We start from the raw sequence: 23,405 nt of genomic DNA on the forward strand, positions 1-23,405 counted from the left end.
CCAGGGGACACTCCAGCCATGATTAGTGTCCCAATCCCAGACATTTCACCTTGATTCCTGGAATTTCTCCCTGATTAATGTAATTTCTCCCTTATTCCTGGAATTTCTCTGTGGTTTCCGGAATTTCTCTGTGATTCTCACAATTGCTCCCTGATTCGTGGAACTTCTCCCTAATTCCCAGGATTTCTCCATGATTCCCAGGATTTCCCCTGATTTTCCTAGGGGGTGGCCCAGGGGACAGGCCAGCCATGATTGATGTCCCAATCCCAGTCATTTCTCCTTGATTCCTGGAATTTCTCCCAGATTCCTGGAATTTCTCCCTTGATTCCGGGAATTTCTCCCCAATCCCTGTGATTTCTCCATGATTACTCAAATTTCTCTGTGATTTCCAGAATTTCTCTGTCATTCCCACAATTTCTCCCTGATTCCCCAAATTTCTCCCTAATTCCTGGGATTTCTCCCTGATTCCCATGATTTCTCCACGATTCCTCAGATTTTGCCCTAATTCCTGGAATTCCTCCCTGATTCCCATGATTTCTCCCTGATTCCTGGGATTTTTTCCAGGTTTCCATAATTTCTCTCTGATCCCTGGGATTTTTCCCAAGTTTCCATAATTTCTCCCCGATTCCTGGGATTTCCCCTGATTTTTCCAGGGGTGGCCCAGGGGACGCGCCAGCCGTGATTAGTACCCCTGATCCCAAATATTTCTCCCCAGTTGCCAGAATTTCTCCCCGATTCCCGGAATTTCTCCCCGATTCCCGGAATTTCTCCCCGATTCCTGGGATTCCACCTGATTTTTCCTGGCACCAGGCCGGGGGTGGCCCAGGGGACAGGCCAGCCGTGATTGGTGTCCCTGATCCCAGACGAGCAGATGGAGCGCAGCTGATCCTATTAGCAGGGCCGCGCAGGAGGGGCCAGGTTGGCTCCGGGATTTCTCCACGATGTTTTTCCCGGCTGGAAAACACCCCGGATCCAGCTCTGGGTAGCGCCAACCCCTCAGGCAGCACCAAATTTCCAGGAATAGGTGAGATCCAACTCCAAGGATGAGTTCTGGTGGGAGTGCTGTCGCAGTGCTTTCATGGATTGGGGAATCCCTGGAGATTCCCGTTTTTTTGGGGGTGCTGGCTGTGCTGGTGGGAGGGAGTAGGTGGCAACAAGGACAGGGACACCCTGGGTTGGAACAGTGGAATTTCCTAGGATGAGAGTGGGAATTGCAGGAGCTTCCAGCTGGGATTTGCTTGCCCCTGAGCTGTCCCCCTCTCCTGGCTGTCCCTGGTGGCATTTGGGAGCTCTGGGATTGGCCCTGCACAAATCTGGCTCTGCTGTTCTCCCGATCCATGGGAATATTCGGGAGCTGCTCGAGAGTTGTTCCCATCCCAGGAGTGTGGGATCTGTGGGATCTGTGGGATCCCACAATGCTCTGGGATCCTGAAATGCTCTGACTCCCTGCTGCACTCTGGCAGGGTTTTCCTGCTGTGACACAGCTCTGTCCCCTCTGTTCCTGTCCCCTCTGTCCTCTCTGTCCCTGTCCCCTCTGTCCCTGTCCCCTCTGTCCCTGTCCCCTCTGTCCCCCCGTCCCCTCTGTCCCCTCTGTCCCTGTCCCCTCTGTCCCCTCTGTCCCTGTCCCCTCTGTCCCCTCTGTCCCCTCTGTCCCCTCTGTCCCTGTCCCCTCTGTCCCCTCTGTCCCCCCCACCTCGGGTCCACAGATCCTGCACATGGCCCGGAGTGTGTGGCGCTGCGGTTTCCATGGTGACGGTGCCGGGAATGTTCCCATGGATACATTGGGATACCTGGAGCTGGAGTGGGATGGGGGAGCCCAAATCCCGAGGGGCCATTCCAAATCCTTGCCCCGAGCCCTTTTCCTGGGGTGGTTGAGGTGTCAGTGGAGGCCCCAAACCCCTGTCCTGTCCCCAAATCTATCCCATCCCTAAATCTTTCCTGTCCCCAAATCCCTGTCCTGTCCCCAAACCCCTGTCCTGACCCCAAATCTATCCCTGTCCTGTCCCCAGTCCTCTCTCCAGCGGCTGGCACATCCAAGAATTTTGGGGTTTTGTGGCACCAGACTCCAGGTTCATCCTGGAAGGGCCAGACAGGGATGGAGCAGCTCCACTGGGAAAACTGGGAATGTTCATCCTGGAAAACAGGAGCTCAGGCCTGAGCTCATTTCAGCTTTCCAGCACCTGGAGGAGCTGCAGGAAAGAGGGAGAGGGAAAAATCCCAAAAGGATGGCGAGACAGGAGGCAGAGGAATGGCTTCCCACTGGGAAAAGGGAGATTGGGATGGGAATTTGGGAAGGAATTCCTGTCTGGGCTGGAATTCCTAGAGAATCCCTGGATCACTGAAATGCCCAAGGAAAGGCTGGAGCAGCCTGGGATGGTGGGATTGGAATGGGATGGGATTGAAGGTCCATGGATCCCGTCCCAAGCCATTCCAGAATTCTGGGATCAAGGACGCTCAGAATCCATCCTGAGGGATTTTTATGGAATTCAGGGATGGAAAAGGGAAGGGAGACCCTTCCTGGAGTCCTGAGATTCCCAGTAAAGCCCCTGGATCCCAAAATTCCTTTCTAGAGAGGAGTTGGGGTGGGGATGGATCCAGTCCCAGGCTGGGAGAGCTGGGAATGGAGGGGATTCCCTCGGAAGGGGAGCTTGGGGTGGGGTTTTGGGAAGGAATTCCTGGCTGGGCTGGAATTCCCAGAGAATCCCTGGATCCCTGGAATGTCCAAGGAAAGGTTGGAGCACCCTGGGACAGTGGGAAGTGTCCCTGAGTGATGTCACTGGGTGATTTTTAATGTCCCATCCCAAATTATTCCATCGTTCCCTGATTTTATCCCAGAAATTGGAAGAATCCCCAAAAAACTCTGCCCCGAATTCTTCCCACGGGATGCCTGGAATTTCCCCACCCCCTAGCCCTGGGGTGTCCCTGTGCTGGACATCTGGGGACACTCATGTCCCCAGGATGCCCCCCCTGGTGTCCCCATGTCGCCAAGGGGGTGGCACTCGCCCTTTAACACCCTGTCCCTTCCCGGGTGTCCCCTGGAAAAGCGGGAGAGGAAAAATCAATGGAATTACCCGGCAGGCGCTGGGGACACTGCGGGGACACTGCGGGGACACTGCAGCCACCCGCGGGTGATCAATGCTCCCTGTGCTGTCCCCGTGAGCTGGCACTGGTGGAGACTCCAGAGAGGACAATCCCGATCCTTGCCCGTCCCTTTTCCTGCTTCTTCCCCTTTTTCCTTCCCTGTCCTGGTCCCTTATCCCTGTCCTCTCCTGTCCCTGTCCCCACTTTCTGTCACTTCCTCTTTCTCCGCTCCTGTCCCTGGTCCCGTCCCTGTCCCTTCCTTGTCCCTTCTCCTGTCTCATCCCTGTCCCCACTCTTGTCCCTGCTCCTGTCCCTGGTCCTGTCCCTGTCCCTTCCCTGTTCCTGTCCCTTCTCTGTCCCTTCCCTGTCCCTGCTCCTGTCCCTGCTCCTGCTCCTGTCCCTGTCCCTGTCCCTGTCCCTGTCCCTTCTCCTGCCCCTTCCCCCTTCCCCTGTTCCAAAACCCTCCCCTAAAATCTCCAAAAATATCCCCCCCAAAATCCCAACCCCTCAAAATGCACCCAAAAAATGACCAAAAATGTCCCCAAAAAAAACTCCTAAAAGCCCCCAAAAATCTCAAAAATGCCCCCCCCAAAATAAAAAAAAAACACCAAAATCCCCCAGAATCCCGAAAAATGCACAAAAAATTCCACCCAGAAATCCCAAAAAATTCCTTAACAAAAGTCTCAAAATGTACCCAAAAAATAAAAATAATCCCCAAACCCCCACCCGACAAAACCAAATCCCCCCAAAATCCCAAAAATGCACAAAAGAATTCCCATGAACCCCCCAAAAAATCCCCCAAAATCCCCTAACCCTCCCAAAATGCACCAAAAAAATCCCCCCAAAATCGCCTATAAAAGCCCAAAAAATTATTTCCAGGTCTCCCCACCCCACTGCCCTTTTCCCAGTGTTCTCCCAGCTGGATTCCCAGAGTGGGGAAAAAAAACCTAGACTTTTTTTTTTTTAATTCCATGAGCAGGGAAGTCAATTTAAGGAGGGAAAATGACTCCGCAAAATGAAAATTGGGGAATTATTCTGCTGCAGAATTTTTTCCAACCTTTCCCAGCTGGGGCCTTAAAATTATTGGAAATTAATGAGGGACGGGAATAAAAAAAAATCAGGAAAAATCCCAGGGATCGCCATCTGGAGCAATTAATTTGTGGAATAACGAGGCGGAGATGGGGGGGGAAATGGGAATAAATCAAATCTAGGATTTGGGAAAGGGGAGAAAATAATTAGGGATGGTATTGGAAGCATGGATCCAAAGGGATCCAAAGAAATCCAGAGGAATTCAAAGGGGTCCAAAGAGTTTTCCTTTTTTATCACGATTTTTCTCTTTCCCGAGTTCATTTTCCTGCGTGGAATTTTGGGGCTTTCCTGCTCTTTGTCATCATCCCACAGAGGTGGCCTGGGGTCCCAAGGTCCCTTTGTGGGACTGGATGGATCCTGCTGGGAGAATTCCAGGGAATTCCTGGGGAGATTCCATGTGGAAAGTGGGGCCAATCCCAGAAAATTCCCGGGAATGGGCCCTGCTGGGCAAATTCCATGGAATTCTTGAGGAGATTCCAGGTTCAGAGTGGGGCTTATCTTGGGCCTCTCCTAGCCATGGAAATTCCCGGGAATGGGCCCTGCTGGGCAAATTCCATGGAATTCTTGAGGAGATTCCAGGTTCAGAGTGGGGCTTATCTTGGGCCTCTCCTAGCCATGGGCGCTGCTTGGGGAATTCCTTGGAATTCCTGGGGAGATTCCATGCAGGAGCAGGGTTGGGTTCCCAAAGTCCCTCCGTGGGGTCCCTTTAGGGAATGGATCCTGCTGGGGGAATTCCATGGAATTCCTGGAGAAATTCCATGTGGAAAGTTGGGCTGATCCTGGAAAACTCCTGGGAATGAGCCCTGCTGGAGGAATTCCATGGAATTCTAAGGAGATTCAATGAAAAGTGGGGCTGCTCCCAGATTTCTCTCGGGAATGGGGCCTGCTGGGGGAATTTGTGGGATGCAAGGGATTGGAATTTCCAATTGAAATTCCTCCCGGATTTCCGCCGAGGAACGGCCCTTCCTGGTGGAATTCCCAAGGGCCCCTGTGGGAACGTCCATGTCCATCCCGGGGGTCCTTTTCCCAGGGGACGATCCCAGCTGGGGATGAGAAATTCCAGGAGTCCCTTCCCGGATTTTCCCCGAGGAATGTCCCTTCCCGGGTGGGGGAAGGGGATATTCCGGAGGATCCCTGCGGGAATATCCACATCCCTCCCGCGCATCCCCTCCTCGGGGCCTCTCCCGCCCCATCCCAAGGCTCCCTCTCCAGCTCCCCAAGCACCTCCCGGGACGCGCCATGGTGCCATCCACGTTCCCGTGCCATCCCGCCGTGTCGCTGACCCCCGGCTGTCCCCCCGCAGGGCCCCGGGCGGGCGCTGAGCGCGGCCCCGGCGCGGTGCGGCCCCGGAGCCGGTGCGGGAGCGGCTGCGGGAGCGGGCGCGGGTGCGGGAGCGGGTGCGGGGCGCCCGCCGCGGCGCACGGAGCATGCCTCTGAGCCCCGCGGGCAGCAAGCATGAGAGCCCCGAGTCGCCGCCGCCGGAGCCGCCGCCGGAACGCCAGCCCCGAGCCACCGTCGGCGGCGGGGAGCCGAACCCCGGCCTGCGGGAGGAGCCGCGCCCGGAGCCGGCCCGGGGACCCGGAGGGCCCCGCTCGCCCAAGCTGGCGGCACCGGCGCGCATGGAGGAGCCCGCGCCCGGCGCCATCGTGGTGCGCATCGGCATCCCCGACCTGCAGCAGACGGTGAGTGAGGGATCGGGGAGGGAGGGATCGGGGAGAGGGAGGAGGGAGTGAGACCCGAGCGGCGGCCGCCGAGCACGGGATACGCACCGGGACCGCCGCCGAGCAGGGACGCGCAGCGCAAACCGCGCCGGGAGCGCCACCGCGACCCACCCGCGCCGGGATGCGCAGCCCAGAGCGGTCCCGATCCGCATCGGAACGGCCCCGACCCGCGTCTGGATCCGCATCCGGACCGGTCCCAATTCGCGCCCAAGCCGGTCTCGATCCGCATCCAGACCATCCTTACCGTCACTCGGACCCGTCCCGATTCATTTCCTGATCCTCACCCGGACCGGTCCCGACCCTCACCCGGATCCGCACCCGGTTCGGCGCCACACTGGGACTGGCCGCGACCCGCATCCCGCCCGCTCCTGGCCCCACTCCCGGCAGCACCAGCAAACTTCTCCCCACCATGGGCCCAGCAGGACGGGTCCCCATGGCCCGGGTCCCCACTGCCCCACTCCTCTGTGTCCCCATCCCGGTGTCCCCATCCCGGTGTCCCCATCCCGGTGCTGGACATTGGTGTGGGGGGATGGGGACACAGGAACGGTGTAGGGGTGATGGACACTGGAATGGGGGATCATGTGCCAATGCCATAAATGGGATGTGCCACAGTGACCCCTAGAAATCCAGGAGTGGCCCCGGGAGTCCAGGAGCAACCCCCAGAAATCCAGGAGTGTTTCCAGGAGTGACTCAGGAATGACCCAGGAGTGACCCCAGGAGTAAGTCCAGGAGTGATCCCAGGAATGATACAGGAGTGGTCCCAGGAGCTTCTCCAGGAGTCACTCCAGGACTGAAGTCCAGGAGTGATCCCAGGAATGACCCAGGAGTGTCCCCAGGACTGTCCCCAGAGTGACCCTGGAGTGACCACGGAGTGACCCAGGAGGGCAGTGGCCTGCTGAGGGCTCAGCTGGACACACCACAGTGATCACCAGGGTGGCACCACATCAGGGTGGCACCACGGGTGGCAGGGCACCGGGAGCGGGAATTCCCTAGAACTGGGGGATTTGTAGGGAAGGAAAAGGCTTCGGTAATGGGGCCTAATTAACAGCCCTCATTAATGGAGTACCTCGGGGCTGGAGGTGACAAAGTGGTGACAATGATGAGGTGACAGACTTGGAGTGAGCAGAGGGCACTGAGGGGAGTCAGAGCCTCTCGGACAGAAGAATTCTCTTTTGGGGACAGGCGTGGGGTCCCCACGGGGACAGCGGTGTGTTGGCAGGGACACAGCGTCTGGCAGAGAGCACTGGGGACACCGAGCCTGTGGTCAGTGGCACTGGGGACACCGAGCCTGTGGTCAGTGGCACTGGGGACACCGAGCCTGTGGTCAGTGGCACTGGGGACACCGAGCTGGCCCCAGGCCATCCCAGAGGTGCCTCTGGACCCGGATCTGGCCCTGGCTCCTCATCCCAGAGATTCCTCTGGAACTCTGGATCCATGGCTGATGTCCCAGACGCTTTTCCATAACAGCTCTGCCTGGAGCTGGGAATTCTTTGGGATCAGCAGTTTTCCTGTCCCAATCCGACTCCATCCTGGCATTCCCAAGGTCAGGGTTCCAGCTGGGAAAAGCTCCATTTATGGAATTCCCATCTTTTATCCCGGAGCCTCCAGAAGTTTTCCAGCCCTCCTGGAATTATCTCCGCCCCTCTTTCAGGATCCCAACTCCGCTGGGTTTGCTCATCCTGAATCCTTGGTATTCTTTGGAAGTACTGGAATTCCCAGGTGCAAATCTCCACCCAGTTTTTCTGGGAATAAAAATCCTTTTCCTTCTGCACATCCTGATTTTTATCACCTGCACCTGAGCCAGGGAGGAAGGGGTTAAATTGCCCACACCTGGAAAACCCTGGGAGAGCTCCTCCATGGAGCTGCAATTCCCAAAACCTTAGGAATTGCTCACAGGACTTGGCATTACAGAGCTCAGGAAAAGTTGTGATGATGCTGGCAGGACCCGGGGCTCCAGAAAAGTTGGGGTGATGCCCTCAGGTCTGTGCTGGGAATGTTGGGATTATTTTGTGTGGAGCCAAGTGTTGGACTCTGAGATCCTGGGGGAGTTTTCCAGCTTGGAATATGCTGGAATTCCATGGGAGTGTGGAGTTTTGTAGGGAATAGGGCTGTGGGAAATTGGGAATTTTTGGGGTCTTTCCTCCTCTTTTTTCCTTCCCTTTCCTCTCCCTTGGGGCTTTCCCAGTGTCCTGTGGGGTGGTGGGATCCCAATTCCCAGTTCTCCCACTTGGATTGTGGAGGCAGGAGGTTGGGAATATCCTGAGGTGTCCAGGTGGGAGGTCTGGAATGTCCTGGAATGTGCTGAGGTGTCCAAGGGGTCTGGACTGTTCTGGAATGTCCTGAAATGTTCTGAGTTGTCTGAGCAGAAGGTCTGGAATGTTCTGGAATGTCCTGAAGTGTCCATGTGGGAGGACTGGAATGCCCTAGGGTGCCCAAGCAGGTCGGGAATGTCCTGAGGGGTCCAGAGGGTCTCAAATGTTCTGGAATGTCCTGGGGTGTCCGAGCAGGGGGTTTGGAATGTCCTGAAGTGTTGGGAAAGTCAGGAAGCTGTGAGGTGTCCCAGTGATCCCAGGGCAGGATTCCAGGGAAACCATGGAGTGTCCCACTGATCCCAGGGCAGGATTCCAGGGAAACCATGGAGTGTCCCACTGATCCCAGGGCAGGATTCCAGGGAAACCATGGAGTGTCCCACTGATCCCAGGGCAGGATTCCAGGGAAACCATGGAATGTCTCACTGATCCTAGCGCAGGATTCCAGGGAAACCATGGAGTGTCCCACTGATCCTAGCGCAGGATTCCAGGGAAACAATGGAATGTCCCACCGATCACAGTGCAGGATTCCAGGGAATTCCAGCTGTGATCCAGGATTCAAGCTCAGCCTGGAGCTACAGGTATTTCTCATCCTGAAACTTTTCCATGGGGCAGGGAACCGATTTCCTTGGATACCCTGAGCTCAGGAGATTCCCAAACTCGCGATTCTTTGGAATTTGGGAACCTGGCTCATCCTTCCTCCCTCACCCTGAGCTGGGAATGGGATCCTGGGAAAAGGAGGATGCAGAAATCCCTGTGGATCCTCTGGATCCTGTGGGAGCTTCCCTGTCCCATCCCAGAGGCGTGGATCCTTCAGGAAAAGCCATTCCTGCCTCCGGCTGCTCTGTGGGAAGGGTGCTGGAGACCCGGGATAAAATTATCCCAACCACCCACAGGGTCCAGGAGCTCGGAGCTGGATTTTAAGGAGACAGGAACATGCCTGAGCTCAGGTTGGTTCCTCTGGAATAATTTATGGATTCGGCGCCATTAAATCCCATCGGAAAACACATTCCCAAAATTCGCTGGGAATGCTTTGGGAGCAGCCTTCTGGTTGGGTAGGGAAAAGTGGCAAATCCAGGAAAAATCCTCGGAATCTGCTGAGTTTTCCTCCTGCTGGAATCATGGAGGCGCCAGAGCAAACCTTGGAATCATCCCATGGAAATGGGCACTGTGGTGGCCATCAGTGGGTGGGATTCCAAAGGTTTTCCATTTGTTTTTCCTCTGGAAGCAGGGAAAAACTAATTCCGAGGAATCCTGGCACATCCCAGGAAAAATGGGATGGGGAGAGATGAGAGGCTCCCTCAGCCTTGGGAAGCTGCCAACATTCCCAGGGCTGGAATTCATGGGAACAGCTTGGAAAAATCAGGGATATGCAACCAGGGAGGATTTTTCTGGAGTTTTCCGAAGGTTTTCCTTCCCCGTTTTGTGCTGGTAACTCTTCATTTTCCCTTTTAAATCATGGAAAAGCTGGAAATCCAATAAAATCCCAATTGGATTTATCCAGGAGCAGCTCCCGGCATTGGACAGCCCAGGAATGTCCAGCTGGAATTCCAGAGGATTTTCCTGATGTTTTCCAGGATGTGTTGGGAGCTCCCAGCCTTGATCCCTCAATCCCTGGAATGCCAGAGCAGGAATTACCACAGGAATGTGGATTCCAAGGGTTGGGATCACCTGGAAAAGTGAGGGATGAGGGTGGAGATGGAGATCCCACAGGAATGTGAATTCCAAGGGATGGGAACACCTGGAAAATTAAAGGATGGGGGATCACTCCTCTTCCCACCAATTCCCCACCTCCATCCCAAAGCTTTACTGTTCCTGGTTTTCCCGGTCCTTATATCCAAAAATCCACATTGATCCCAAAATTCCTCTCTTTGTTCTCCACTGTCTCAGCCATGGGAAGAACAAAAAAACAAAAAAACAAAAAAAAAAAAAAACCAAAACCAAAAAAAATACTCCAACCTATTCCCAAACCTTTGATCCTTCCCTGCTTTTGCACTGCGGCAAAAATCCTTGGATGTCAAGAATTCCAATGCAATTTTCCCCCCTTTTCAGGCAGAATCAAAGCACTTCCAAAGAGCCCAGGAGCTGCTTTTTGCTTGGAGCTTCCCATTGTTTTTCCATGGAAATGCGGTGCCTTTCAGATCTGTCGGATCATGCTCCGTGAATGGAGCAGCTGCTCCGCTTTTTTCCCCTCTTTTTCACTTTTTTTTCCCTCTTCCCCATTTCCATTTTCCCTGTCCTCCATTCCTGCAGGTGCAGCTGCTGCCTGTGGATTTTTCCAGGCTTTTAGTGGCTTTTTTTTTTTTTTTTTTGGGGAGCTGTTTTTCCTATGGTAGCCCTTGGAACATCCGGAGGGAGAGTGTCCCAAAAAACCCGGTGGTAATCAAATGAGTGATGCCCAAAAATCCCCTGGAAGGATCCAGGTGCTTTCATCAGAAATCCTAGGATCCCTGAGCGTGGAAAGGAATTCCAAGATCAAATCCAAGCTGGGCCTGATCCCAATCCCAGAGTTTTGAGAGCCACATCCAGGAATTCCTTGGAATTCCTCCATGGATGGCGACTCCAAACCTCCCTGGGCAGCCCCTTCCAAGGCCATCCCGGCTTTTCCAGCCCCATCCCAGCTTTTCCAAGCTCTGATTCAGAGGAAACACTGGAAAGCTGCACTTCCACCACATTTAAGTGGCTTTCCCAAAGTGGCCCCAAATCCAAACAATTCCATGGAAATTAATCCCATTTATCCCAAACAATTCCCCCAGAGGATGCCAAGCAGCAGAACCTCCCAAAAAAATTCCAGCAAAACCCCAAATCCTGGGAATTGCCCTGGGGGCAAAGCTGCCCTCCATGAGTTCAATCAAACAAAGCAGATCGATCGGAATCCGAGTAATTCCCAGTTTTATCCGGGAGAAATCCACCAGCAGCAAAATCCGCCCGCAAATAACCGGGACTGCCACGCATTCCTGATCCACGGCGTTTTTTTCCAAGGAAAATCTGACTCAGATCAACCCATGACTGGCACATTTGTAATTTAATACATTTCAAAGATTTTTACGACAAAAATTCCCTTTTTTTCCCCCCCTCCCAAGCGGATTTGCTGGAACCAGATGCATCCATTGAAGCAATTTTCATGGAAAACACCAATCCTATTTTTTAATTTTCCAGCAATTTTTTTCAGGAAGGGCACATTCCGTGCTCAATAAAGAGGAATTTGGAGTTGTTTGAGGCGAGGAAAAAAATTGTCATGAAAAGAAAATTAATTGAGCACTTGGAAATATTCTTCAGCATTAAAAAGATCAGGAATAACGGCTCTGAATTCCATCTGTTGGATTTCTTGGGAATGTGTGAGCAACCAGGGCTCCAACACCCACAAGAAACAGAAAAAAAAGAAAAAAAGGATTTTTTTTTTCCCCCCAATAATTCCTTAAATTCAGGGTTTCTTGTGGCCATCAAAATCTTGGAGTTAGGGGTCTCTCAAATTCTTGGAGTTGCCTGAAACGGCGGGAATGGGAAAGGAAAAGAAACTCTTGGAAGGGTTCTGAGATTCCTTTGGAAAGGGAAGGGAATTCCTGCCCTGATTCCCATTGAGGATCCACAAGTTCCGGGTCCTTCCCGCTGGGAATGGTCTGGATGGTCAGGCCTTAGCAGGGTCTGCCCAGGGAGGTTTGGAGTGGCCATCCCTGGAGAAATCCAAGGAATTCCTGAAATTCCACTCAGGGCTTTGGTGAGGATTGGGCACAGCTTGGATTGGTGACCTTGGAATTCTTTCCCAACTTCAGTGATCCCAGAACTCTGGGATTCTCCAAGAGCACTGCAGGAGTTCCCAGCCACTGGAATCTCTGGAATTTCTCCCAGTTTTTTTTTTATTGGGAATAATTCTGGGATTGCTGCTCCAAGGGAAGATGAGCTGGAGCTGGATCGAGCTCATTCCTCTCCTCTCCTCTTTTCCATGGATTTTCCTCCACTTTTCCCTTCTTTTTCTCCCCTCACCTTCCGCTATTCCTGCGAAATCCTTTTGGAATTTCCTGCTTCATGGAAGCCATTCCCAGGCCATGTTTTCCCTCCTCTGCCGAGCCTGAATTAGTGGAAATTTTGACAAAACCCAAAGAATTTTTGCTGAATCTCCTCTTATTTCCTGAGAATATTTTGTAAAAGCATATCCTGTGGGATATGCTCCAGGATTTCATAACCTCCTTATTTCAAACTCCAACTTTTTCTGTGGATTGTCCCTAATTTTTGATTAATTTGCTTAATCCCAGATCCCATCCTACCTCATTCTTGCATTTTTTATTATGCCATTTTCCAGCTTTTTCCATGAGGGATATCCATGAAAATTTTAATTAATTCAGACCACCCCAAAACCGGACTAGTTGAACCTCGCCCCTTCCCACGGTCCAGGAATTTTGCTTTTCCATGAAAAAATTCCTTCGGACAGGGTTTTAAACCTCATTTTTCCAGATTATCCTGGTTGGAATCAGACACCCAGCGTTGCTTTTGTCCCGTATCTTTAATTATCCCGACATTCACGGGTCATTGATTAATTAATTAAATATGGTTGATTAATTAACCAATCAAATCCTCCACCCTGCTCCCATTGGGGATCAATGGAAATTACGGCCTTTTTTTATCACTTTTTTTTTTTTTTTTTTTTTTCCAACGGGATGAGGGGAGCCTGGAGCAACAAGACGGAGAAGGAATGAGCTCCGGGATGGAGTCATCCTTGGGAATTTTTTTCCCCCCCGGAAAAAGATTTGTGGGAGGTTTTATCTGGGATTCTGGAATAGTTTGGTTGGGAAAAGTCATTAAAGAGCCTCAGATTCCAATGGAGATCCGGGATGATCCATGCTTGGAGTTGGATGAAAATTTCCTAAAAATTCAAAAATTCAGAATTATCCAAACCTAATTCTGTTTATTAACAGTTAATCAATATTAATTATTTATTAATTAATGCTTTTTAATTTTTTTTTTCCTGATTCCTCCTTTTCCCTCCCTTCCCTATAAATCCTCTTCGAGATTTCAATGGATTCAAAGCCCAATTCGATTTTGCATTTGACAAAATTCCTATTATTTCTTCTTCTTCTTCTTCTTTCTCATGGTTAATTCCCATTTTTCCAGCACAAAAAGTTGCGATTTTCATTCATTCCAATTTTTAATCTGCGTTTTCCCAGATTTTTTTTTTTTTTTTTTTTCCACAAATTCATTGTTTTCCCCTTGGCCAGTTTGGAGTTTTCACAAGTTTTTTTTGTTTTGTTTTGTTTTTTGGTTTTTTGGTTTTTTTTTTAATTGTTTGTTTGTTTTCTTGGGGTTTTTTTTTGTGCTGCTGCATCCTAAATAATCAGATCATTGTTTTTTTCTTTCTCTCTCTCTTTTTTTTTTTTTTTTTTTTTGTGGGAAGTAGGAGAGGAAGGATTCAATAGGGACCCTGACGAATTAGCGGGATTTAAAATCCAGCTCAGAATTAATGGAAGGAAAATCCCAATTTTAACTGGGATAGGAGGGAAAATTCTTCCTCTTATTCCCTTTATTTCCCAGCTCAGAATTCTTGGATTTGTCCTGGGAATCTGAGCTTGGAGCTGGAGGCTGGAATTTCCTGGGAACGGCCCGTGGATGCATCGGACCAATCCCTGCAGGATTGATCTGGAGGGGAGTGGTTGGATAAATTTATCAACATTCCCGGGATTCCTTTGGCTTGGAATTCAAAGCTCCGGAGTGGCCACTTCCAGAGGAAAGCCATGGAAAACAGGGATATCCCATCCATGGAAAACAGGGAAAAATCCATGGGATTTTGTCCCCTCGGAGCATCTGGGGGGACACAGAGGGAGAACAAGGAAAAAATGGAGCTGCCAGTGGGAAAAGTTGGGAATTTTCGCTCCAGGATGAAGCAGTCGGTGAGTGCTGGAGTTTCCAACAAATTTCCGCCAGGAATTCCTGCCAGGAATTCCCACTGGTTTTGTAGGGATGGAGAGGATGAGGAGGGAGAAGTGATGTCATTCCAAGTGGGTATTCCATAGGGAAAAGGGATTTTTGGGAAGGAGACGCCTTCAACACCTGAAGAGCAACAAATGGATCTGGGACTTTCCATGGAAAACCAGGAAATCCAGCAGCTGGGAAAGAATTCCCAGGGATGTTTAACCATTGGGTTTTCATGGGAATGCAGTGTCCAAATGGGTTTGGAATGTTGAATAGGATTGGATAGAAAGGATAGGATTGATTAGAATTCCAAGAAATTCCAGGATTTATTTAGATTGAATTAAAAGTTCTGGAGTGGCCACTTCCAGAGGCTCCTGCTGGAGCTGAATTCCAAGAATTTCTGGAAGGGCTGGAGCAGCTCCAGGGGGAAGGGAAGGAGCTTGGAATGGGAAAAACTCCTGAGGATGAGTTGTGGGTTTTTTTGGGAAAGAGATGAGGAAAAGGAGGGAGAACATCCCAAGGGAAAGGTGTTCCAAATTCGGAAAGGAATTTTGGGAAGAAGGAGATTGGGGGTGCAAAGCCACTGGATCCAGCAGATCCTGGTATACCTGACGGTTTGGAAAAAATCCTGGAAAAATCCTGGAAAAGTGAGACAAGGGTCACACTGGTGCTGCTTCCCAAGGGAAAATTCCAGCCTCAAATCGTTGGATGAGGAGCTGCCAGGGATGGCCTGGGATGGCTTTCCCAGGGAATTGTGGTGTTTTCCCTGGAATTCTGGACACTTTCCTTGTGGGTTCGGAAGTCGGGTAAATGGGAATCTGAGGGGAATCCGTGGGGAACCTTGATCCCCGAAAACTGAAAGGAGCAAATCCTGTGGAAGCAAATCCCATGGAGGGAAATCACATTCCAGCCTCGATCCGTTGGATCAGGAGCTGCCTGGGATAGCTTTTCCAGGGAATTGTGGTGTTTTCCTTGGAATTCTGGACATTTTCGATGTGGGTTCCAGGATGGGAAAAATGGGAATCTGAGGGGAACCTTTATCCCAGAAAAGTGACACAGCAAATCCCGTGGGAATCCTGGGTGGGATGGGGGGAGTGGGTTCCCTGGAAAAACCTGGGAGATCCAGCAAATCCCTGATGTTCCTGGATGGATCGGGAAAAATCCTGGAAAAATCCTGGAAAAAATCCTGGAAAATCCTGGGAAAATGAGGCAAGGGCCACAGTGCTGCTGCTGATTCCCAAGGGAAAATTCCAGCCTTGATCTGTTGGATCAGGAGGTGCCGGGAATGGCCTGGGATGGCTTTTCCAGGGAATTATGGTGGTGTTTCCTTGGAATTCCGGATATTTTTCCTTGTGGGTTCAGATAGAGCAAATCCTATGGAAGTAAATCCCCTTCCAGCCTTGATCCATTGGATCAGGAGCTGCCAGGGAACGTCCGGGATGGCTTTTCCAGGGAATTGTGACGTTTTCTTCGCATTTCATACATTTTTCCTGGTGTGATTCAGGATAGGAAAAATGAGAATCTGAGGGGAACCTTTACCCTGGAAAACTGATGGAGCAAATCCCGTGGGAATCCTGGGCAGGATGGAGGGAGTGGATTCCCCGCAAATCCTGAGGGATCCAGTAGATCCCTGTTGTTCCTGGAAAAATTCTGGAAAAGTCAGTCAAGGGCCGCACTGGTGCTGCTTCCCAAGAGAAAATCCCAGCCTCGATCTTTTGGGAGAGGGGCTGCCAGGGACGGCTTGGGGTGGCTTTTCCAGGGAATTATTATTTCTTGGAACTCCGGACATTTTTCTTTGCAGTTTCATTGATCAGGAGGTACCAGGGATGGTCTGGCATGGATTTTCTGGGAATTTTAGAGCTGTGCTTGGAATTCTGGACAGTTTTCCATGTGAAGGACCTTTATCCCAGAAAAGTGACAGAGTAAATGCTACGGGAATTCCTGGGTGGGATGGGGAGTGCAGATGCCCTAGAAACATTCCAAGGTTTTGGTGACTTTGGGAATATTGGGATGGCCAGGGCTGCTGGTGCTGTGGAAAGGTCAGAATTCCAGTATTTTGGGGTGGAATTTCGAGCTGTGAATCACCGGATGGGATTTCAGGATTGGGTTTTGTGGGATGACACAACATGTGACGCCCTTCCCAACGGATCAGCCCCTGATTCACCGGAAAATCCCAAAACCTTTTGTTTTCTGGTTCCAAGAATTGTTGGAGCTCCAGGTGCTTCCTGGATCCTCCCTCTGACCCTTATCCCTTTTTTTTTTTTTTTTTTTTTTTTTTTTTTTTTTTTTTTTTTTTTGCTTCTCCCAGCATGGAATTAAACTCCAGTAATGGCAGGGCCGGAATTTTCCTCAGGAGATGATCTAAGCCCCAGAATTCCTGATTTTCATTTTTTTTGCCTGGCTCACTCTTCAAACTGGTCCTAGTTTGGACTTTGGAGGGTGGAAAATTCCCAGGGATTCCTTCTCTCCTCCAGGATTATGTTTCCTTGGAGACCTGAAAATCCCAACTCCTTCCCAGGAACATGGTCAGGAATGATGGGAATAATGATGGGAATAATGATGGGAATAACAATGGGAAGAATGTTGGGAACAGTGACATCCAGCCTGGCCCAAGGTGGGATTTGAGGATTCCAGGTGGGAATTCTCATGGATATTCCCCATCCTGTGGGTGTGATTACTTCTCCTGCCAGCCCATGGGAATCCCAGGTGAAACCTGTGGGATTTCCCACCCTGTGGAAATGGCAATGCTGCAGGAATGGAAAAATCCCAAGAGAATCCTTGAAGGAAAGCCGGGAATGTTCCCTGGGCCTGGATTGTGGCTGGACCTTTGTCCTGGTTTTAGGAGGAGCCGTGTCCAGATCCATGCCCAGAGCGCAGCAATTCCTCAGGGATGGACACGGATCCATCGTCCTTTGTCCTGAGCCTCCAGTCACCTTTCCCTTCTTTCCCTCCCCATTTTTCCTGGAATTGTTATTTTTCCCTGGAATTCGGAGTCACTGGAGCCCCATGGGATGGAGCAGCCCAAATTCCCACCCAAATCCTGGATCTGTGTCACTCCATGGATGAATTCCCAGGAATCCTTGTTGTCCTTCACCTTTCCCAGGTTTTAGAGATTAATGGAGCTCTTCTTCCTTTTAGAATCTCTCCAGTAAGGAATGTGCTGGAGGAATTTTGGGAATTTTGCCTCCATTGTGGTTCTGTACAATTGGAATATTTGCTGTTCCTATTCCCAAGGAATTCCTGGATGAACTCAGAGCTCTGATGGGGATGTTGGAGTTAAATGAAGTCGGGATTTGTGGATCCCACTGATCCCATGTCCTCCTCAGAGCTCCAGGTCAGTTGGAGCCACTGGAATTGCTGCTGGAAATTTGGGAATGTGGGGTTGGATTGTTGTCAATCCAACGTCTGTGTCCAGCCTGGAATATTGTGCAGATCCATGATATCCCTCAGCATTTTCCAAGGAAAAGTGGGAACGACAGGAATGGGTAGGATCATGGAGTGGCTCCACGGGATGAGTGGAGCAGGGAAAACAGGGAAGCTTCTGCCAGAAGAGTGCAGGGCAGGTGTGGGAATTTGCTTTGCCAACCAAAAATTGGGAATTTTTACCAGGATTGAGGGGATTTGAAACAAATCCCTCAATCTTAACCCAGTGCCATCTTTTCCTCCCGTGGGAAGGAATCCACATGGGGATATCCAGAGGATTTGGGATATTATTTCTTCTACAATTCAAAACGTGGGAAATCCTAATTTTCCATAAGTTTGACCCTCCCTGAATCCCACAAAATCTCAAATCCCATCCTTCCCTCCCTCTTTTCCCTTTTCCCACAATCCCCGCCATGGAGAACCGCCTGAACTCCTGTTTCATCCCTATTTCCGTATGGATTTCCCGTTGGAATTCACAGTGTGAACATCCAATTTTTTAGATTTTTTAATTTAAAAAAAATCAGGAAAACTCGGAAATTCCTTATTTTCCGTAGGTCTGAAGCCCCAAACCCTAAATCCCATCCTTCCCTTCCTCTTTTACCCCATCCCCAAAGAACACCGTAGTGAATTCCTGTTTTCTCCCTCTGTTTCCTTTGGAATTCACAGTAGGAACGTCCTTAACATCCTTTTTTTTTTTTTTTTCTTTTTTTTGGTTACTTCTCTTTTTAATCCACAAAAAACTCGTGAATTCCCTGATTTCCCGCAGCTGTCAACCCCCAAATCCCTCTTTTACCCCACCCCTGAAAAACAACGCATTGAAATCCCGTTTTGTCCCTCCGTTTCCTTATGGATCTCCCTCCGGAATTCGCAACATCCAATTTTTCACCTTTTTTTTTTTTTTTAAATTAAAATTAAATTAAATTTAAATTAAAAAAAAAAAAATCAGGAAAACTCTGGAATTCCTCATTTTTTTTTTTTAATTTAAAAAAAAAAAAAAAATCAGGAAAACTCTGGAATTCCTCATTTCCCACAACTCCGAACCTCCAAACCCCAACTCCCTCTTTCCCTCTCCTCTTTTCTCCGGTGACCCGTTCCCAATTTTTTTGCCCTTCCCAGAAGTGTCTGCGGCTGAATCCTGACGTTCCCGTGTGGGTGTCCAAGCAGCGCATCCTGTGCACGCTCAACCACAGCCTCAAGGATGTGCTCAACTACGGCCTCTTCCAGCCGGCCTTCAACGGCCGCGCCGGGAAGTTCCTGGACGAGGAGCGGCTGCTGCGGGAATACCCGCTGAGCCCACACACGCCCCTGCCCTACCTGGAGGTCTGCTTTTTTATTTTATTTTAATTTAATCTAATTTTATTTTATTTTATTTTATTTTATTTTATTTTATTTTATTTTATTTTTATTTAATTTTATTTTGTTTTATTTTATTTTAATTTAATTTAATTTTATTTTTATTTTTTATTTTTATTTTATTTTTATTTTATTTTAATTTTATTTTGTTATGTTTTATTTTATTTTATTTTGTTTTGTTTTATTTTAATTTTATCTTATTTTCATCTTATTTTCATCTTATTTTTATTTTATTTTAATTTTATTTTATTTTATTTTGTTATGTCTTATTTTGTTTTATTTTATTTTATTTTGTTTTGTTTTATTTTAATTTTATTTTATTTTCATCTTATTTTCATCTTATTTTTATTTTATTTTTATTTTATTTTATTTTATTTTATTTTGTTTTATTTTGTTTTATTTTGTTTTATTTTGTTTTATTTTGTATTATTTTGTTTTATTTTGTTATGTTTTGTTTTATTTTGTTTTATTTTGTTTTATTTGTTTTTATTTTATTTTGTTTTATTTTATTTTAATTTTATTTTTATTTTATTTTATTTTATTTTAATTTTATTTTTATTTTATTTTATTTTCATCATATTTTATTTTATTTTTATTTTATTTTATTTTATTTTGTTTTATTTTATTTTAATTTTATTTTATTTTATTTTCATCTTATTTTATTTTATTTTAATTTTATTTTATTTTAATTTTCTTTTATTTTAATTTTATTTTATTTTAATTTTATTTTTATTTAATTTTAATTTTATTTTATTTTATTTTATTTTGTTTTATTTTGTTTTATTTTGTTTTTATTTTATTTTGTTTTATTTTATTTTAATTTTATTTTTATTTTATTTTATTTTCATCATATTTTGTTTTATTTTTATTTTATTTTTATTTTATTTTGTTTTCATCTTATTTTATTTTATTTTTATTTTTATTTTATTTTATTTTCATTTTATTTTATTTTATTTTAATTTAATTTTAATTTTTAAATTTTATTTTAATTTAATTTAATTTATTTTTTATTAGATTTGATTATTTAATTTATCACATTATTAAATTATTTAATTTATTTAAAGATTTTGCTTTTGTCTCATTTCACGTCATTTAATTTCATGTCATTATTTCATTTCACTTTTATTTGATTGAATTAAATTGATATTAATTTAATTTCCTGGATGAGGAGCGGCAGCTGCGGGAATACCCGCACACATCCCTGCCATAACTGGAGGTCTGCAGTTTGATAAAATTAAATTAAATTAAATGTCATTTATTTTATTTTATTTTGATTTAATTTATTTTGATTTAATTTCTATTTTATTTCATTGTCATTTCATTTAATTTTTCATTTTTATTGCATTTATATAATTTCATTCTGATTTGATTTGATTTAATCCAATTTTGATTTTATTTAACTATTTAATTTATTTAATAATGCTATTTTCATTTTCATTTCATTTCATTGTGATTTAATTTAATTAAATTAATTTAAAATTCATTTTTATTTGGCTTAATTTTAATTTAATTTAAATTTCATTTAACTTCGGTTTCTTTTCATTTCGATTACATTTAATTTTATTTAATTTTATTTTACTTTTATTCGGTTTAATTAAATTTTGATTTAATGTCATTTCCTTTCAACTGCATTTCGTTTTATTCGATTTAATTTTAATTTGGTTTAATTTTGATTTGATATTGATTTCATTAATTTCACTTCCATTTGATTTGATTTGATTTTCATTTGATTTAACTTAATTTTCCACCTCTTATTTTAATCTTCATCTCACCTTGATCCCTTATTTCTTATCTCTCCTCTCTTGTCTTTTATGTTCATTTTTGTCTCCTTTCTTATCCCTTATCTCCATTTACCGCTTATCTTTGGATGGCTCTCATCCCAACTCCCCTCTCTTATCTTTATTTTTTATGTTCATTTATCTCTCCTCCCTTTTCTCTCCTCTCTTATTTCCATTTCTCTGTCCTCTCTCAACTCTGTTAACATTTTATTAATTTATCTCCTGTCCCTGATCACGGTTTATCTCTTACCAACCTATCCCTTATCTCTCACTCTGTTTACGTCTTATCTTTTTTTTTATCCCGCACGCCTTCTCTGTTGATCTCATCTCTTGTCCCTGTCTGTGTTTGTTTTATCTCCCATCTCCCATTAATGTATCTCTTACCTCGCTTTATCTCTTATCCCTTCTCTGTGTATCCTTTTCTCTTTTCCCTGTTCATCCCTGATCTGTTTATCTCTTACATCTCACCTCTTTTATCTCTTATCTCTCTCGTATCTCTTACGTCTTAATGCTCCATCCTTTATCTCTTATCTCCGTCTTCCCTCATCTCCGTTCTCCTGTGTTTATCTCTGATCTCCTGCATCTCGTTTTGTCTCTTATCTCTCCCTTATCTGTTTTTTCCCATTACCTGTTATCTCCATTTTATTTCTTCCCTATATTTTATCTCTCATTATCTTATCTCGTCTTCCTTGTTTGTCATCCCTTATCTCTTAAATTTTATCTCTAATTCTCTTATCTCTCATCTGTCTCATTGATCTCATCTCTTACCTCTCTCATCCCTAATTCTCTTTACTTTTATTTCTCTTATACATTCTCTCTCATCTCTCTTATCTCTCTTATCCTTTTCTTATCTTTCCCTCATTCCTCTCTCTCTCTCCGCAGTTCCGCTACAAACGCCGTGTGTATTCCCAGCCCCTGCTGGATGACAAACAGTTCGCCAAGCTGCACACCAAGGTGAGCCCAAATTCCCGGGAATTCCCCGGAGTTCCAACGCCAAACCCCTTGGAAACCCCTCCAGGTCCAGAATTTCCATGGAATTCCCATGAAAATCCCCTGGCAAAATCCTGGTGAGCCTTTCCAGGCCTGGAATTACCACAGAAAATCCCTCCAGGCTTGGAAATCTAGGATATCACAGGGAATCCTGGAATTCCAGGATATCTCAAGAAATCTTAGCATTCCCAGTGCCAGAACCAGAATGGAAGCAGAGGTGAGCCTGGAATTCCTATGGATTTCCCATGGAATTCATCCAAAAACCCCCTGGAGACCCAAGGAATTTCCATAGAATTCCCACAGAATTACCAACAGGAAACCCCTCCAGGTCCGGAATTCCCATGGAATTCCCACGGAAATTCCCTGGGAAACCCCCGGGGAGCCTTTCAAGGCCTGGAATTCCCAGAGAAAACCCTTGGCCCAGAATTCTGTGATATCCCAAGGAATCCCTGCATTCCCACTTCCAGAACTGGAATGGGAGCTCTTGGAGAGATTTCCTTGGATTTTGTTCCCTGGGGTGGGATTGAGTGGGAAGAGCATCCGAGGGCTGCTGAAATCCGGGAATTTTGGAAAGGACCTTTTCCCTTTCCCCCCCCCCCCCTTTTTTCCTCCCCCCCTTTCCTCCCCCCCCTTTCCTCCCCCCCCTTTTCTCCCCCCCCTTTTCTCCTCCCCCTTTTTTCCCCCCCTTTTTTCCCCCCCTTTTTTCCCCCCCCTTTTTTCCCCCAGCTGCTGCTTTTCCTGAGCCTGTTGAATTTTGGGAAGGAGCTTTCCCCCTTTACCCCTTTTCCCTTCCTCCCTTTTTTCCCTCTTCCTCTCTTTTTTCCCTTTCCTCCTTCCCCCCCCCCCCCCCCCCCCACTTTCCTCTTTTTCCTTTTCCTTGACCTTTTCCCAATCCCGTGGGATTTTAGGAAGGAACTTTTCCTTGGCCTTCTCCAGGCCCGTGAGTGTTTGGGAATGCCAGGTAGGATCAGCCAGGAGCCAAAGGGACAATTGCAGCAGCTCCATCCTCATTCCGTTCCTGTTGGAGCGATGCTGGCACCGCGGGCATAGATCGACCTTTCCCGGGAAAGGCTGGGATTGGAGCAGCTCCAGGAAAAAGTTGGGATTGGAGCTGGATCCAGAGGGAACGGGAGCAGGGATGGGATCCTGGCTGGCACGGGGACACCGGGACACCCGGAGAGCCTCGGGAACGGTACTGGATCCATGGGAACATCGGGATAACATCAGGATAACAGGCAGGGATCATTCCCTGGGATGCTCCGGGGAACTGCTGGGAATTCAGGATGGAAATTCCATAGGGTTTGGGAGCCCAGAATTCTGGTTTCAGTTCCTGGGAATTCCTGTTGTGGTTTCTGGGAATTTCTGCTTCAAATCCTGGGAATTTCTCCTCCACTTTCTGGGAATTCTTTTCTTCAGTTTCTGGAAGGTTTCTCCTTCAAAACCTGGGAATTTCTGCTTCAGTTCCTAGGGAATTCCTGCTGCGGTTTCCAGGGGATTTCTGCTTCAGTTTCTGGGAATTCCTTCTTCAGTTCCTGGGGAATTCCTGTTGTGGTTTCTGGGAATTCCTGCTTCAGTTCCTGCAAGGTTTCTCCTTCAAATCCTGGGAATTTCTGCTTCAGTTTCTGGGAGGTTCTGCTGCTTTTCCTGAGCCTGTGGGATTTTTGGGAAGGAGCATTTCCTTTTCCCACTTTTTTCCCCCTTTCCCCCCCTTTTCTCCTTTTTTTCTTTTCCCTTTTTCTGGGGAAGGTTACTAGGGT

At 47.2% G+C, this 23,405-nt stretch overlaps 1 protein-coding gene across 1 annotated transcript in view; it reads left to right on the forward strand.

The window, feature by feature from the left end:
• SHANK3 (SH3 and multiple ankyrin repeat domains 3) overlaps nucleotides 1–23,405 on the forward strand; it is a 136,229-nt gene that overhangs the window by 15,354 nt on the left and 97,470 nt on the right. Inside the window, exons 7-9 of the mRNA XM_062492568.1 lie at nucleotides 5,494–5,852; nucleotides 18,644–18,847; nucleotides 21,541–21,612. Coding sequence (XP_062348552.1) covers nucleotides 5,494–5,852; nucleotides 18,644–18,847; nucleotides 21,541–21,612 — 635 coding nt within the window. The remainder of the gene's footprint in view (nucleotides 1–5,493; nucleotides 5,853–18,643; nucleotides 18,848–21,540; nucleotides 21,613–23,405) is intronic.

Source organism: Cinclus cinclus, chromosome 4, assembly GCF_963662255.1.
Source record: "Cinclus cinclus chromosome 4, bCinCin1.1, whole genome shotgun sequence".
In the NCBI taxonomy this organism is placed as follows: Eukaryota; Metazoa; Chordata; class Aves; order Passeriformes; family Cinclidae; genus Cinclus; species Cinclus cinclus.